General features: G+C 47.0%; 1 protein-coding gene across 2 annotated transcripts in view; it reads left to right on the forward strand.

Moving 5' to 3' along the window:
* The first annotated feature begins 4,600 nt into the window (after positions 1 to 4,600).
* Positions 4,601 to 17,836, forward strand: part of AGPAT5 (1-acylglycerol-3-phosphate O-acyltransferase 5) — a 73,957-nt gene continuing 60,721 nt past the window's right edge. Inside the window, exon 1 of one of the 2 annotated variants that reach the window (XM_006137757.4) lies at positions 4,601 to 5,376. In XM_006137757.4, coding sequence (XP_006137819.1) covers positions 5,158 to 5,376 — 219 coding nt within the window. In that variant the 5' untranslated portion in view covers positions 4,601 to 5,157. The remainder of the gene's footprint in view (positions 5,377 to 17,836) is intronic. The other variant, XM_006137756.4, reaches the window with a different exon arrangement.

Raw genomic sequence — 17,836 nt, forward strand, 5'->3', positions numbered from 1 at the left:
GGCAGAGCAGCTGGGGTGCTGCGGGGTTGGTCCCGCAGCGCCGAGGGGCGGCGCTACGGGACCAACCCCGCAGCACCCCAGCTGCTTTGCCCCAGGCATTGGGATTCAGCCTGCTGGTGAAACTGACGCTGCTGGTCAGTTTCAGAAGCGGCTGAATCCCGACGCCTGGGGCAAAGCAGCTGGGGTGCTGCCGGGTTGGTCCCGTAGCTCTGCCCCGGGCTTCCTGGAATCAGCCGCTGATCTGTTTCAGCAGCGGCTGAATCGGGGACCCCTGGGGCAGAGCAGCTGGAGTGCTGCCGCATTGGTCCCGCAGCGCCAAAGGACGGCGCTGCGGGACCAACGCGGCAGCACTCCAGCTGCTCTGCCCCAGGCGTCCCCAAGAGCAGCTGGGGTGCTGCCGGGTTGGTCCCGCAGCCCCGAGGGTCAGTGCTACGGGACCAACCCGGCAGCACCCCAGCTGCTCTGCTCCCGGCTTCCCCGATTCAGCTGCTGGTCAGTTTCAGCTGCAGCTGAATGGGGGAAGCCTGTCCGGCTGCCCCAGCACTTCCGGGTTCCTGATGGTGCTGGACCATCAGGAGTCCCGGAGCATTGGATGCCGGACTAATGGAGTTTTACTGTACTATTCAATGTTCAATTTGATATCTTTGGGTCTGTGGGGAAGTGCTGAGCTTTGGAAGGTGGTGTGCATACAACGTAAAATGTGCTGTATAATGCTAAATATTCCGAAAAATCAAGTCCTAATCATTCTAATGAGACATCCAAAAATTACTGAATACTTTTGAGTTTGTTCTCCCTGTATTAAAAATCCTTAGGTGCAATGCCACAATACACTTATCTTCTCCAGTGTATATCACTTTACTACTCTCTTGTGAAGTGCCCTGAGAAAAATTATAATTCTTTTTTCAGAACAGGGTTCAAATATTGTACAATAAAAAAGGTCTGGAAGGACATACTGAGGAGAAAACACAATATTTAACAACAGCCAGGTAGAAGTTCTGTAAAATAGTATGGGTATGTCTACACTACTCTCCTAGTTCGAACTAGGAGGGTAATGTATGCATACCGCACTTGCTAATGAAGCCCGGGATTTGAATTTCCCGGGCTTCATTAGCATAAGCGGGGAGCCGCCATTTTTAAATCCCCGCTGCTTCGAACCCCGTGTAGCGCGGCTACACGGGGCTCGAACTAGGTAGTTCGGACTAGGGTCCTATTCCGAACTACCCTTACTCCTCGTTTCACGTGAAACGAGGAGTAACGGTAGTTCGGAATAGGACCCTAGTCCGAACTACCTAGTTCGAGCCCCGTGTAGCCGCGCTACACGGGGTTCGAAGCAGCGGGGATTTAAAAATGGCGGCTCCCCGCTTATGCTAATGAAGCCCGGGAAATTCAAATCCCGGGCTTCATTAGCAAGTGCGGTATGCATACATTACCCCGCTAGTTCGAACTAGCGGGGTAGTGTAGACATACCCTTAGTGATCTTGTAACTGGAGACTTTATCATGATGCATATACACAACGGGGCCAAATTTAAGTTGCAAAGTTGTGTTTGCTTCAGAATTTCATCTTTCCAGGTGCAAAAATAATTTCTAGTCCTAGCAGAACAAGATATCAGACTATAAATCATACTGTTCCAATTACCACTTTGGTTGCCTCCTCCATTTGAGTTCTGACATGATCTTATTGGCTTCTATCTCAAACTTATTTCTGAACATGAATTGAAATGGAAGTTTTGAAATGGTATAAACTGTATTAATTTTCACTGCTAGCAATCCAGAAAATGTTAGTGGCAAAAAATCACATCAAAACTGAAGTGGAGAAATAAGATGCTAATCAGAATAATGTGATTTCATGAACTGTTGTGTGATTTGTAGGGGCCTCTTGGCAGGGCAGAGCAGAGCAAATTATTTCCAAACACTATTTTTTCCCAAATACTGGTTCTAGATAAGTGAACAGAAACAAAATATTGTGATCTCAGTAGTAGTAACTTGAAATGCTATGACATCTGTGCAATATGATCGTGTTAATATTGCTATGAGAACTTTGACTTTCCAAATTTGGGAGTTTAAATGTTCATACTTCAGGTGGTATTTACATAGTGTTTCATTTTTATGCATTTGATTTTGATGTGACATTATCTGGCTTCATCCAGTCTAATTAATATTTTCTAGTGTATAGGTTCTTAAATTTGCCAACACCATCATGTAATTAATCCAACAAGGAAGAGTTTAAATATTTTAAGCTGTTGCATTTAATGCTTTACATTTCAGGGTTTTTTCTGAAGGAAAAATGTGGGGGCTAAGCAAAATGCCATTGAGGTATGAACAGTTATGTGGAATTTATATGTGGAAGCCATAAATAGATCAATCAATATGCACACATCTGTGAGTCAAACAAACCTCATTTGCAAGGGCTAACCCAAGTTCCTCTCACCGTCAACCAAAGCACAGGAATTTTAGACACGTCAGCTTGCCATCTCACCTTAAAACTAAACAAAAATACAATTTGTCAAAAGTGCTGTTTCATCTAAGCTGAAATACGTTAGTTTCTACAAAATTTTCAGCATGAAGGGGGAAAGAGTGAGGGAGTGTATACTTCCTGAACTAAAAACTCAATCAAAAATAAATTTTGACACAATTTTATTTTCACAAAAGTGTTCAAAAGGCTTGGATTTCATTCCAGATTTCAAAAGCTGTCATGAAATACAACTGTCGTCTGGTCAGCTCTAACATACAGCATCTGAGGGCTTGTCCGCATGTGGAAATTTACCCACATAATTATACGGTTATATAATTATACTGATGTAAATTCCCACATAAGAAGTGCTGTCACAAGTAGCATTATACCAGTATAACTGCTATGGTATAATTATATTGGTAAATTTTCCCTAAACATCAGTAAGTAAAGAGTTGTATCCTTTACATGATCCTGAAGACTACATGGAAAAAGCTAAATCATTTTAGCTAAAATTAAACAAAACAAAAATAACCCAAAACAACCAATTTGAGGCAGACCCTCAGGATGTAAATTTCAGGCTGAAGTTATGCTATGATAAAACTATAAACAACTGAAAACAAACTTTGAATGGGACATCTCAGGCACCTTAATAACAAGTGGCACTAAGTAGATCTGTCCACAAAAACAAGCAGCCCAATTCCAGAAAAAAACCTTTTTTGCTAGGTAGAAACAATCCACTAGCAAGACTCAGTTTGCCAGTTACTGTATGGCTACGTCTAGACTACATCCCTTTTTCGAAAAAGGGATGTAAATTAGACGTATCACAATGGCTAATGAAGCGGGGATTTAAATCTCCCCCACTTCATTAGTATAAAAATGGCTGCCACTTTTTTTCGGCACGGAGATTTGCCGGAGAAAAGCGCCAGTCTAGACGCTGATCTTGCAGAAAATAAAGCCTTTTCCGAAAGATCTCTTATCCCTCTTGAAATATGTATTTATTATTTATGTCTGTAGCAGTAATATTTTGGACCTCATGGTTCCAGACACTGTACAAATGTGTGTCAGACAGATGGTTCCTGTGCCAAGGAGCTTGTAATCTACCATCCAGCATGGCATTTTCAACTTCAGCATAGCAACACCTATAGGGTGCGTCTAGACTGGCAAGATTTTGCGCAAAAGCAAGCGCTTTTGTGCAAAACTTGCCAGCTGTCTACACTGGCTGCTTGAATTTGCGCAAGAGCACTGACGTTCTAATGTAAGAATTCAGTGCTTCTTGCGCAAATACTTTGACGCTCCCGCTCAGGGATAAGCCCTCTTGCGTAAGAGGGCCAGTGTAGACAGGCACCTTAATTTTTTGCGCAAGAAAGCCCGATGGCTAAAATGACCATCGGGGCTTTCTTGCGCAAAAGTGTGTCTATACTGGGCACGGGTGCTTTTGCGCAAAAGCACCCGTGCCAATCTAGACGCTCTTTTGCGGAAATACTTTTAACGGAAAAACTTTTCCGTTAAAAGTATTTCCACAAAATCATGCCAGTCTAGACTCAGCCATAGAGAAAGATCAGCAGCATACACCAACATCTTGGTATACTGGCATCCCAGCTGAGGGAACCCTCACCAAGCCCACTCCCCTGTGAGCTGAAAAGTGACACCATTGCTATGGCACTGATTGGCTTAAAGGCGCTCTAAGGTGGATGCCCAGAACAGGGGATTGTGAGATGTGTGACAGAAAAGGCAGGATGGGCACTTGGCCTGGCGTGCAGAGACACACTGGATGGTGGTGGATGGGGACAGTGAACAAGGGCCAACATCCAGGTAGGGCAGGAGGAGCTAGGTGCCCATAAGCCAAACTGTACAACAGGAAGTAAGTGCCTGAGGAAGGGCTGTAGGGAGGGGCGAGCGGCAGGTAACCGGGGAAACTGGAACTGCAGGGGTGGGTGCTTGGAATGGGTCTGTGAGACTCAAGAGTGGATGTGTGTGTGGAAGGGAGGCGGGGGGGGGGGAATGGCAGATGCCCACCAGGGAGGTGTGCTGGGCGAGGGCAGGAGTCCAGAGTCGGGGCTGAGAGTGGCAGGTGACAGGACGGGGCTGTGGGGGTAGGCGGCAGCGGCTGACGAGGACACGGCTGCGGTGGGGGCGGGCCAGCAGGGCGCTAACACGGAGGTTAGGATTGGCGGGCACTAGCGGCGGGGCGGGAGAGAGGGTGCCCAAGACGCCGTGGTGACTGACGTCCAGACTGGGGCGGGGAGACTGAGTATCCGGGACGGGATCTATGTGGGGGGCCGAAGACCCAGGGCTCTGGCGGGGTGGCGGGAACAGCCTGGCCCCTGCCAGCCGGCGCTGCCCAGCCCCGTCCCGGGGAGACACCTCAGGCCGCAGCCCCACCTACACCCTCTGCTGAACGGGGCGGGGCGGCGGCCTCCGGTCCTTGCCCGCCCCCGGAAGTCTCCCCGCAGCCACTGAGGAGCCACCTTGTTGCGGCCCGCGCCGCTGCTGCCGCCGGGCAATCTGGTGGAGGAGGCGGCCAAGGGGAGACGGAACCCGGCCCATCCCCCAGCTCCCGCCGCCGCCACGCTTGCTCCAGCCCGGGCGCCGCCCCTGCCCGCCCCCGCTGCGCTGGCTATGCGGCCGGGCGCCGGAGGCGGCTGGAGACAGACCGGACGCGGCGCACGTGGGTGCTGAGGGGCGGCGAGGCCGGGCCGGGAAGATGCTGTTGTCCCTGGTGCTGCACACCTACTCCATGCGCTATGTCCTGCCCGCCGCCGTAATGCTGGGCACCGCGCCCACCTACGTGCTGGCCTGGGGCGCCTGGCGCTTGCTCTCCGCCCTGCTGCCCGCCCGCTTCTACTGGGAGCTGGATGACCGGTTCTACAGCATCTACCAGAGCATGGTGCTCTTCTTCTTCGAGCGCTACACCGGCGTGCAGGTGAACCCCCGCGCCTGGCACCGGGAGTGGGCAGCGAGCAGAGCGGGGGGCCGAGTGGGCACCAAGGGGTCTGCATTTGGGGCCACTGCCAGCCAGCTGCTACGTGGAGGGCACAGGATCTGTGCTGGGGCTCGTGAATGCACCCGTCGCCGCCGTGTTGCTTGGGTGCCGAGCTGTGCCACTACATGAACTGCTCAGACTGAGCCAGGTCATCCCGTGTCAAGCGTTTGTTGTACCTAAATAGACATACATTAGGCAGAGTAGTCTCAGTGAGATCAGAGTACCACGAAGGCAAAGAAAATATACTTAGGCCACTGGCTATCCACAGACCTAGCCCTCTGTTTGCACAACCTCTCAATTCAAATCTTCTTGTCACTCCCTTCCTGTGTTCTTGTCTGGGTTTTACAGCTAAGCAAGCTGCCTTTAATTGCAGCCACTTGACCTTGAAACCCGTGAGCTGCAGCCTTGGAAATCGGTGATAAAACTCCTACAGACTTCTCATTTCTGTAGGCTCTGGCTTTTCTTTTGTAAGCTGGGGTAGAGGTCTGACCCTCTTATTTTGCAAAGAATCATCACAATAAGTTTATCTGGCACTTTTCATTCACAGCTGTAAAAGTGCTTTAAAAGGAAGACCAATATTATTATGTTCATTTTACAGATATGGAAACTGAGGCAAAGAGACATCTGCATAATAACATTGTGGAATCCAGACGCGCTCTCCCCTTTTAGTGTTTTTAACAACAGAACCATGCTGTCTCTTTTGCACAATCACCATACTAGGTAATAAAATAATAGACAGGAGTAAGGCAAACAGGATTAATGAAACTACTAGAAATGACTGTTGCTACCCAAAGAAAAACCTGTGACCTTCCTTGAGTTCTTTGCAAATAGTGGCTTCAAACATATTTGTAGTATTGAATGATCACTATGAATATATCTTGGGTTATATAAAGTTGTTCGTGTCTGACTTGTGTTTCAAGTTAGACTTTTTCTATTATCACTTGGTTCATAGTAGAAGGAGTGTTAAAGGGGTACCTTTGAGTTAAAATAAAATGTAAAAATTAATATATTGTTAATAATAATAACTTCAATTATTACAACCAATGAAAGTAAACATAACTTCCCAATATTCATACTGCTCATTTTCCTAAGTTCACTGAAGTTAATTGGAGCAGTGATTTCTAGTAGCTCTGAATTCAGGTTCAAGATCTCAAGGTAGAAACCCAGAATTGGAGGCCTCTCTTGCAAGTTTCAGCCTGCTCTTTCACCTATCAATATCTGTATGTGTGCACATAACTATACAGGCAGTCCCCGAGTTACGCGAATCCGACTTATGTCGGATCCGCAGATACGAACGGGGATTTTCTCGCCCCAGAGGACTGGAGTGGCGGGACACCTGGTCCCGCCGCCCGCCTCCTTCGGGGCGAGAAAAGCTGCTCCCCGTCTCCCTGGTCTGCTGCGGGAGCCAGCAGACCAGGGAGACGGGGAGCAAAGCGGCGCAGGACCCGGGGCTGCTTCCAGATCAGCTGGAAGAGCCGCGGGTCCGGCCCCGGGTCCTGCGCGGCTTTGCTCAGCATCTCCCTGGTCTGCATCTCCCTGATCTGGCCCGGGTCCTGCGCCGCTTTGCTCAGTGTCTCTCTGGTCTGCAGACCAGGGAGACACTGAGCAAAGCCGCGCAGGACCCAGCTGGACCTGTGGCGCTTCCAGCTGATCTGGAAGCGGCCGCGGGTCCGGCCCCAGGGTCCTGCGCCGCTTTGCTCAGCGTCTCCCTGGTCTGCAGACCAGGGAGACGCTGAGCAAAGCGGCGCAGGACCCGGGCCGTACTGCGGCGCTTCCAGCTGATCTGGAAGCGCCGCGGGTCCAGCCCGGGTCCTCCGCCGCTTTGCTCCGCGTCTCTCTGGACTGCTGGGGGGGACGCAGCTAGTGCCCCCCTCAGCAGACCAGGGAGATGTGGAGCAAAGCCCGGGGCCTGTGGTAGAGCAGGTGGGGTGCTGCCGGTTGGTCCCGCAGCACCGCTCCTTGGCGCTACTGGACCAACCCGGCAGCACCCCAGCTACTCTGCCCCAGGAGTCCTGATTCAGCCGCTGCTGATCAGTTTCAGCAGTGGCTGAATCAGGACGCCTGGGGCAGAGCAGCTGGGGTGCTGCTGGGTTGGTCCAGTAGCGCCGAGGAGCGGCTGCGCTACTGGACCAACCCAGCAGCACCCGAGCTGCTCTGCCCCAGGCGTCCCCAAGTTAGCCGCTGCTGAAACTGACCAGCGGCTGACTACAGGAAGCCCGAGGCAGAGTTGCTCTGTCCCGGGCTTCCTGGAATCAGCTGCTGATCAGTTTCAGCAGCAGCTGACTTGGGGACCCTGGGGTTCTTAAGTTGAATCTGTATGTAAGTCAGAACTGGTGTCCAGATTCAGCGGCTGAATCTGGATGCCAGTTCCGACTTACATACAGATTCAACTTAAGAACAAACCTACAGTCCCTATCTTGTACGTAACCCGGGGACTGCCTGTACTTCATTTTTACAGAGCACATTGTCTTAGAGAATCTCAAAATTCTTGACAGATATTAATGAATGAGTCTCCCAATGTCACTGTGAAGGATTACATCTTCATTTAGATTAGGGAAAATTGATAGATATTCAAGTATCAGAGGGGTAGCCGTGTTAGTCTGAATCTGCAAAAGCAGCGAGGAGTCCTGTGGCACCTTATAGACTAACTGAAGTGTAGAAACATAAGCTTTCGTGGGCAAAGACCCACGTGGGCAAAGATGCATCTGACGAAGTGGATCTTTGCCCACGAAAGCTTATGTTCCTATACTTCAGTTAGTCTATAAGGTGCCACAGGACTCATTGCCGCTTTTAGAGATATTCAAGTTTACATTTTCAAACATGTCTTAGTTATGGATCCCTATGAGTCACCTATGCCGTGCTTTTCAGAGTACCTGAGCACCCTCTTAAGTCCAGTTATAGTCAATAGGAGCTGCAGGTGCTCAGCACTTGTAAATCTAAACCCTGAGTGTCTGAAGATAGGTAACCAAAAATGGATGCTTCTGAAAATGTTGGAGTAAATCAGGAAGTTTGTTACAGAACTTGAAATGGATCCCAGATCTCTTGGTTCTAGTCCTGTAACAAGACTGTTCATCCTAGCATGATCATTCTTGAAGATTCCAGGAGCCAAGTGGGTGATACACATAATTTTATTTACAAGCTTAATGCATTTCATTACTAATCTTAAACTTCTCCTGTGTAGAGGTTAAATGCATAAAGTGCACTAATACACTTGATTTGTTATATAAACTAAAACAGGGAGGTAGGATAATGTTATGTTTAAGGCACAAGATTAGAATCTGGGAGTTCTGTTCTCTGCTGTGCCACAAATTGTGTGACTAGCCAGTTGTAGCGACTTCTGTCTCCATTTCCACATCTATATAATCTAGGGATATAAAAACCTCCCAGAATACTTAACTGGTTAAACAGTTTGTTTTAGCAGTTAACCATCAGCTGTGGGTGGTTGAGGCTGCTCCAGTCCTGGCTCTCCACAGCAACAGGTTGCTCCTTCCCAGCTTGGGCCTGGGTGGTGGGGCCTGCTAGACTGCCTTGGGAGGGGAGGGTCCTCTAGTTAATTGGCTAGTCAGTAAGTATGTCAAGGGCAGATGCTTATTAGTTAACCTTTAACATCCCTATAATTCCCTATTTCAGGGTGATTTCAATTGTTTGCTCTTTGTTCTTAGCTTTGTGTTCATATAGCATCTTCCATCCAAAGATCTTGGTACATTATTATTAATTAGAATTGATTTTCCAGAGGTGTAAGATCAGCTGCTTAACTCAACAGATCGTAAGGCTAAAACTCAAAATCGAGTATATATGTACGATATAAACCATAACTAAGTTTGTATGTGGTTCAGGTTTCCTATTAGGAAGGTGCCTTGGGATAAGTATTATGAACAGGACACTTATTATTGAAAAATACATACTCTGTCAAACATCTAGCACTAACTATAAGAAAATAAGAGCAGAGAATACCAAGGAAAGACAGAGAATGGGAAACATCAAGAAAACCACTGGCTATGCCTATACTGTACTGTGCTTTTTTTCTTAATTTCTCTCTATTGGTTCAGTGCAGGTACAACAGTAATGGCAACATAGGCCTTCAGCTACTATTTTTTATCATAGGATCAAGTAACCCCGCTAAGAGTTGCAACAGAGGATGATCTTTGAAAAAGTGCAGGCAAGACAAAAAGAAAGAGGGAATAGAAAGGAATCAAAAACTAAAAAGCAGGAGAGTTCCTTCAAGACCAATGCTTGTGGAATGACACTTGTGGCTTAAAATCAGGAGATGGAAAAGTAAAGGGAGGGAAAAAGGCAAGCTGAGAGTAAGAATTAGTCAAAGAAACGCCAAATATTTGATCTCTCACCATTTTCAGGGGTAGAAGGAGAGAATCCTTGGAACTTGTTTTATGTATATATTCTATTACTACTTTTTGTTGGAAAATATTCCACAGCTCTTAACTTGGAGAGGGCTAAAGTGATGCATAGGCCCCAGCCCTCCAAATGTGTCAGCATATGTTTGCAGAATTGGGATCATAATCATAAACTGCTATTTTCGGGTTGTCAGCCGACGGTCAGGGCAGTGAGTCCCTTATGACCGGCTGAAGTTCTTTTAAATTGTGCTTGGTTCTGTTACAGCAACTGAAGGAGTCAGGTTAAAGCTTAAACAGTTACTATTTTATTGTTACAGGGTAAACTTAGTTGTTAAATGCTACTGCTGTGTTACAGATAACACAGCCACTACAAAGGACAGGGCAGAAATTACACTAATACGTCACTTACAGGTACCATGAAACCCTTTTGGTTCTCTGAGCTCTTATTAAATGCATGCAAAATAGACACATAGCAGGTATATATTCTCACCCCTGCGTTCCAGACTTGGCGTGGCCAGCGTCTTTCTCTCAATCCCTCGGGAAGAAGTAGGGCGAGGTTGGGCGTCCCACAGACCTCGGGAGACAATCAATACCTGCCAGCAGGTATAGATGATTGGAGCTCAAATGGGGTGGGCTACTAACCCCCTCTTTATACCCCTCGGGTCACGTAGGCTTCTTCCTGGTCTCAAGTGGCCAATTAGGAAAAATGGCTTTGAACACCAAGTTTCCCAGGAAGGGTGCAAAGCATAATTTACACCTGGGAAAATGCAGACAATGGGCACCTCTGGTATGTGATGGGCGAAGATTCCTCTCCTGGGACAGTGCAGGCGTGTCAATTACTGGTACTAGCCATCAGGGCGACGGGAGGCCCCGGGTCGTCAGCTAGCCCATTTACTGTCTGGTTTCTGTTTATGGTAGAGTCAGGGACAGGCAGAACACCTGCGTTCCCAGGGCATCAAAGGCTGACTGCCTTTCTCTTGCTCTTTGGGGGGAGGGGAACAAGATGGGGTTCGTGGAAAAACAAGATGGGGTTTGTGTCTGGCTACAGGGGCACATAGTTAGGTTAACATAGCAGGCAACAAATTTCCCCAGTGTCAAGCCCTCATGCTTAAAATAAAATATCACTAAAGCAGTGTTTCCCAATTGGTGCTCCGCGGAACCCCAGGGTTCCACGAAGCAATAGTAGGGGTTCCGCGAGGAGCCGGCACTCTCACCCCCCACCCCGAAAGGAGAGCGCCGGTGTGATGGGAGGGACCCAGGGACCCATCCCAGAGCGGGAGGACTCACCGATCCCTGCGCTTTATGAGGTGCTCAAATGGCAGATGCCTGTCTGTGCCACCTGTTCTTGTGCGGCAGCACAGTGGGGCTGTACTGCCACCAAGGGAACGCTGAGCTGGGAGATGTCAGCTGACCGCCGGGCCGTGTGTCCAGTGTGGGAGGGGGAAGGATGGGTGACATCAAGGGGAGGGGTTAGCATGGGGGAGCCAGAGCAGGGAATTCAAAATGACTGCAGCTTCAAGAGACAGGGCGGAAAAGGTAGCAAGGGGGACGGGAATGGGAACAGAATTGGAGCGGGGGAGGAAACACCAGCATTATTCCAATGCCTGGAGTTAAGGCACGGAGGTGGTGAGTTTCGGAACTAGGGGAGCACAGGGGGCTGAAGTCGGAGGTCCCCGGAGGTAGGAAGAAGCCAAGGGCGGGGCTTGCCTACAGGTGACCTGCGGGCTGGTGCATTATGGCAGGAACCCCACCAGCCAGACAGGTCCTTACCTGAACCTGTCTTTAGAGCCATGGGGTGGGATCCGTCTCCCTACCCCCACCCGCCAGCAGCGGGGCAGAACTGTTGGAGATGCTTGTGGTATCGGACTACAAAACGGACTGCCATTGAGGCAGAAACAATTGTAAACTGGTTAACAAAAGGACGGCCAGGCGGCCATTTAAGCCAGAGTAAACTGACAGAAAAGGGGGAGAGGACTGCCATCCCTTTACAGCCGGCTAGCCAGCATAGGCGTATGGAGGCTGGGGCAGAGGGAACAGTTGCTCCCGGTTGGCACACCAGGGGAATGCTGGACAGAAGTGACCCCACGTGACCCACAGCGGGGAGGGAAGCTCTTCCCCTCCCCAAAGGAGCCAGCATGTGCCCCCTGAATAGCTGGGGCTGTGGCACCCAGCAACTTAGTTCCCGGGCTTTTCTGTGCGATGTGGAGGAAGGGAGGAAGTTCAGGAGACCCAGGCTGTGCAGCTCAAACTATGAAGGCAGCACGCTCTGCCCTGGAACTCCCCATGCCCTCCCCCTCCCTGCCCGCAGGATCGCATCGCGGAAGTAAATTGTTGGGGTGCAACAGCCCCTGCTGCTCAGGCAGCGCACACACCAGCTGTTTGGGGAGGGGGAGTGCAGTCGCACACTTCCCGGAACCCAGAGGTGCTGCAGGATTGTCAGGTACTGGTCCCAGCTGCCCCTGTCCAGTCCCTCCCCCACTGTCCCCACCAGCACCCAGCAGCACCCTGTCCCTGGCCCCAGACCCTTGCCACCCACCCCAGGATCCAGCATCGCCCTGACCCCCCAGCACCCTGCCATCCACCCTAGCACCACCCTGTCCCTGGACCCAGAACCCTGCCTCCCACCCAAGGACCCAGCACCACCCTGTCCCTGGCCTCAGCACCCTGCCACACACCCCAAGACCCAGCACCACCCTGTTCCTTATCCCAGCACCCTGCCAGCCACCCCAGTGCCCAGCAGGACCATGTCCCTGACCCCAGCACCCTGCCACCTGTCCCATGATCCTGCCCCAGTACCCCGCCACCTGAGCCAGCATCCTGCCACCCAGCAGCACCCTCTCCCCAGCCCCAGCACCCACTAGCATGCTCTTTCCTGCCTCCACCAGCACAGTTGGGACCACATTATTTATGAGAGGGGTGAGGAATCAGAAAAGTCAGTTCCAAAAACCTCCAAGCCTCACTAAAGACAATGCTAAAACCTTTTGAGTTTAACATAATATTTTATTTAAAAATGAAGCCTGGCCAACAAGCCCCCAATTGGGGCCAAACCCCCATCTCAGTGCAGCATCATAATACTCCTGCACCACCTGACCCCAAATCTGAGCCTATCATACACTGGAACCCCCTGTCCTGAGCCTCTTACATCACCAACCTCCCGCACCCCCACATCTTCAGTCTTCTGCCACAACACTCCTGCACCATCCACACATCACAAATCTGTGTCCTGAGCCCATCGTACTCACAGCCTTCTTGCCCTGGGCCCCTCACATATCCAGCCCAAACTCCTGCACACTTGCATCCACAAGCCCATGGCTTGCTCAGCACCCCAACTTTCCACCTGAGCCCAACACTCCCCAGCCTGGAGCCCCCTCCCCGAGCCAACATCCCCTTCTCTTGCATCCAGATTCCTTCCCAGAGCTTGTAATTCTCACCCCTTCCCACACCCAAATCTCTCATTCCCACCCCAGAGCCCGCACCTCCTGTCTCAACCTAGTGAGAGTATATAATGGCTGGGGATAGCAAGTGATGGAGAGGAGGGGAACAGAGAGAATGAGGCCTCAAGGAAGAGGTGGGGGGGTCTTGGGGAAGAGGAATGTGATTTTCATGGATCCCCGCCTCCCCCCCCCCCTTTTTTTTTTTTGCTTGACAAATGTAGGGGTTCCTTGAAATTCTGAAAAGCTGAAAAGGGTTCCTTGGCCAAATAAAATTGGGAAACACTGCACTAAAGTATAATCACACACAGATAGGATACAAGAATGTTAATATTATGTTTCTATGGCACTCTTCATCTAAACTAAATGCTTACAAACATTAAAGCATCCTAACATCTCCCATAGGGGAGGTAAATTATTGGGTGATATTGTAAATTAGTATAAATGGTACATAAATTAGTAGAAATGGAAACAAATCTAGCTTAACTCATTCTCTAGTTTTACAGACTGGGATTAGTCCATATGGCTAATTCTGACAATGCCCAGGAGCACTAGCTTGGGTTACAAACATATAATATGGAAATATAAATGCAATCTATTGGAAAGTGGGACACACTCCTTTCCCTCTTACACATCTATCTTGTTGCAAGATCATTGTGTTCTTAAGACACATTTATATTTTCTTTGGCTGTTGACTCCCCTTCGCTGTGGTATGAGCTACAACAGTGTTACAATATATTTTGCTAGCTGGAATGCTTTTTAAATTTAGTAAAGTGACTAGACGGCTTGACAGCAAAGGATGTTAAGTGAATGACTTGGTGGGTCAAAATTACACTGACACAGACAGGTGCAGCCAAGTCATTGGAGTAGCATTTGCTATGTCTTTGGCCCCAAGTTTATAAATCTTAAAATGTATTTGGGCTGTTTGCAGTTGTTCACTTAGTATATCAACTGTTAGCATGTCTGTTGTTCCTTTTTGAATCCACCTTTATGATCTGAAGGGGTTCTGTACCCATGCCTACATTTCAGGGAGCCCAGAGTTCATATGCTCTTCTTTCAAGATGTGATTGAACATTACAATTATTAAAAATATTTCTGTGATGAGAGTGCTTGAATGGATGAAAATGTTGGTAATGGGCTATGATAAAGCCTTTTGTCTCTCAGTAACTATTTAGACTCTTATCACAGTTACTGTCAGGGTGATAAAATTAATGTCTGTTGTGTTTACATATTTCAGAGCTGATGAGGGATAAATACTCTTGATTGTAATATTTTCCAATTGAATTTGATATTTATGTTGATTGGCAATGTAGAAATGCTAAAGAAGAAGCTTGTGCGATTTATTTAGGAGTTATTTTCAAGCTGCAGGGTTTTGATAGTGATGTAAAATCTGTGACTAATTTACTTTGAATGTTTGTTCATTTTTTTCCTTGGCCAACATGCACACATCTACCTTTCTATCTCCATCTGCACCCTCTTTGAATAAAGAAATGTTAGAAGTGAGTCTTCAACTAGAAGCATTATGGAATTCGAACTTTCATTGCCCATGTAGTACTCAAGTTATTAGGAGATTTGTATGTGTCTTATTGGTAATGCTTCCGCAGTTATAGTCAGCATAACTATATTGTTTCTCACATCTGTTACAGAGTATGTGCTATGCCACCACTACACTATGTTGTGTAATATACTTTTCGCAATGGGTGTTAATAGTTTGTAATACTTAGGTCTTGTCTGTACTGGGAAAATGGCATGGTGTTAGAAAATGTGCTGACTTAATACATTGTTTAAAAAAAAAACATTTGGCACCTAGCTAGACAAGGACAGCTGTGTTTAAAAATGTTAGCTGCTGAAGCCTAGTAATGCCTTGTTTATCCTAGAGGACTCACTGATACTGACCTTGGTGAAGCTATAGACGCAATTGAGACATGTTGAGGGAAAAAATCCAGTATAGTCACAGCCTAGTATTTCTATCTCATGCCAGAAGCTATTAGTGAGGCAAATGGATAGCAAAAGTTTAGGAATGGCTAAGGGGACAGGTTTGAAACTATAAGGAGTTTGTTGAGGGGAATGAAAGTTACTGTTCCCTGGAAAGGGCATCTCTGTAGTGATAGACACTGCAGAAAAGTGCTAAGTCTCATGATACACGTAATTAAACAAGGAGATGTTGGGACATGAACTGACTTGATCTGTAGTTTTAAAATTATAGCCCAGTTGTTTGGGTCTGGCTTTAACACACTTTAGAAAGGATCCCTACTTTTTCACAATTACCAACAGGATACTCCCAAACAGAGACTGGTTTTAGAATAAACTGCCTCACTAGGGATGTTAGGCAGACAAGGTGTGTAAGATGATGTTTTATTGGACCAATTTAGGGATTGTCAACAAGAGTATTCTTATTAAGGAATATGTGCCTTTATATAATACAATATTTATTTGTGTAAATTATTGTACAAATAAATGTTAAATGATGCTGCTTGAACACAATGGATAAATTTTCCAAATGTAGATACCTAACTTTAGATACCTAAATCTACAAATAGATCTAAGTAACTAAAGACTGGAACCTGAGTGAAACTCTGCCCATATTCTATATGTCTCAAACATGTTTTTGGAGATTGAGAAAATGCTCCACTATGGGTGCATATGTGTGTGTAAGATAGATAATGTGTCGATCTGAGCTCAATTTCTATTCTGATTGCCTTTGACTGTCACACTAGAGGTGAAAGTGATGTCTTGTTTAAACAGACAGTGACGGTGTTTCCCATTCAATTGGATGCCAAGTAGAAGTTTGGTATATTGCAGCCTATGACTAACGGTGCGTCTACACTACAGAGGAAGATCGAAGCTCCCACTGTCTATCTTCCAGGGTTTGAATTAGCTGTCTAATTAAGACAGCTAATTTGAAGTAAGAGGGCACTCCAGTCAGTGCCAGTAACCCTGTTTTCACGAGGAGTAAGGGAAGTTGAAGGAAGAGTGTTCTTCTTTTGATTTTTTGCAGGCTAGTCAGTGCCTAAAGCTGAGGTAATCTACTTTGACTTCAGCAATGCAATTAATGTAGCTGAAATTGTGTATTGTAATTCGACTTTGTCCTGTACTGTCGACATACCCTAAGAGACTACGGTAGATGTCAGCACTGTGAGATTCAGTTAAACTATACAGGCCTGGCACTGAGATGTTGTATACTTGAGGCTTCCACTGACTTTGATTGAAGTTGCGGGTACTTAGTAGGCTTCTATTGTACAAGCCAAAAGTAACCTAAAAGCTCAGGTATTTGGCAAACTTATTTGAGTAATTATGTAAATTGTACTGTCTTCTTAATCTTCAGATTATAAGATTGTACATGAGTTTTACAGCAATATCTGTCATCTATAGTTGTATCTGTATCTAGTATTAACATATAGAATTGTCAGTAAATATAAAGGGATGCCTTTAGGGAAATCCTAAGAAGTCAAAAATACGTTGCATTGCACTAAAAAGAGAAACAACTTCTGAATAATACGGAGAGGATCAAAACCAAAATGTGTTTGTTTGAAAGGGTGAACTTCAAGAACAGAAGGATGAACTAAAAGGATAGGCTTTTCTAAACAATTATTTAAACAACCTGGTTTGTGATTGAGAATCAGGAGATTTGACTTAATCACAAACAGGATTGTTAGGATTAAGTCAAAACTCTTGGTTTTCAATATAGTGCTCTACCCTCTCAACCTCCATATAGGGTAGTTTCCCCCCTCAACTGCATTTTACCTGAGTGATGGCAGTTCCTTTCATAAAGGGTGACTAATGTGTAGGAGTTGCTTTATTCCTACATAAGCTGCTCGTTATTTCAAAATATTTTTCAAAATAATGAGTGCGCTGTTTTGCCATTCCGGTGAACCTCGTTGCATGAGAGATAAGGGATGGCTTGAAATAGTGCATTATTTTGAAATTTGGTGCTGTGTAGGGACTCCTGTACATTTCAAAGGTGGAATGTACAGGCTCCCCTCCTCTCTGCCCCTTGCTGCCTCTTTCTGATAGACAGCAAGGGTGGGGAGGGAGTGCCTAGTCGACTAGTGTGTTGACTATCCGATAAGCTTTTGCTTATCAGATAGTCGACTAGTCAGTTAGTCGCTTACATCCCTAAGGGTTGACATGGGTAACACAGGATCTCTACATTTGCACTGTATCAGTCTCAGTATATTGACCATAACTCAGCGCTAGGGGTGGCTAGATGTCCCAGATTTATAGGAACAGTCACGATATTCTGCGCTTTCTCTCATTAAAAGCATCGCTTACCCACTACCTCTGTCCTGATTTTTCACACTTGCTATCTGGTCACCCTACTCAGCACTGCTGGGGAGTGGTGTTATGACGTAAGCATAAAGAAAAGCTTATATCAGTGGGAGACAAATGTGTTGTAGATACATGCACAGCTATATCAATACTAAGTATCTTACGCAAGCCTAACTTTGTAGTATAAATTAGGCCTCACTTTCTATGGGGCTCCAGTCCCAACTCTGCTAATGACTTTCAGAATGATGTGGGACAAGTCACTTGCCTTTATTTTAAAAAGGGTCCATTAATTGAAAGTACTTGAAGATATTTAGCATGTTTGGTTGTTCAGTATCTCAAAAACAAACA

The sequence above is a fragment of the Pelodiscus sinensis genome, chromosome 3 (assembly GCF_052426305.1).
Source record: "Pelodiscus sinensis isolate ZL-2025 chromosome 3, ASM5242630v1, whole genome shotgun sequence".
Taxonomy (NCBI): Eukaryota; Metazoa; Chordata; order Testudines; family Trionychidae; genus Pelodiscus; species Pelodiscus sinensis.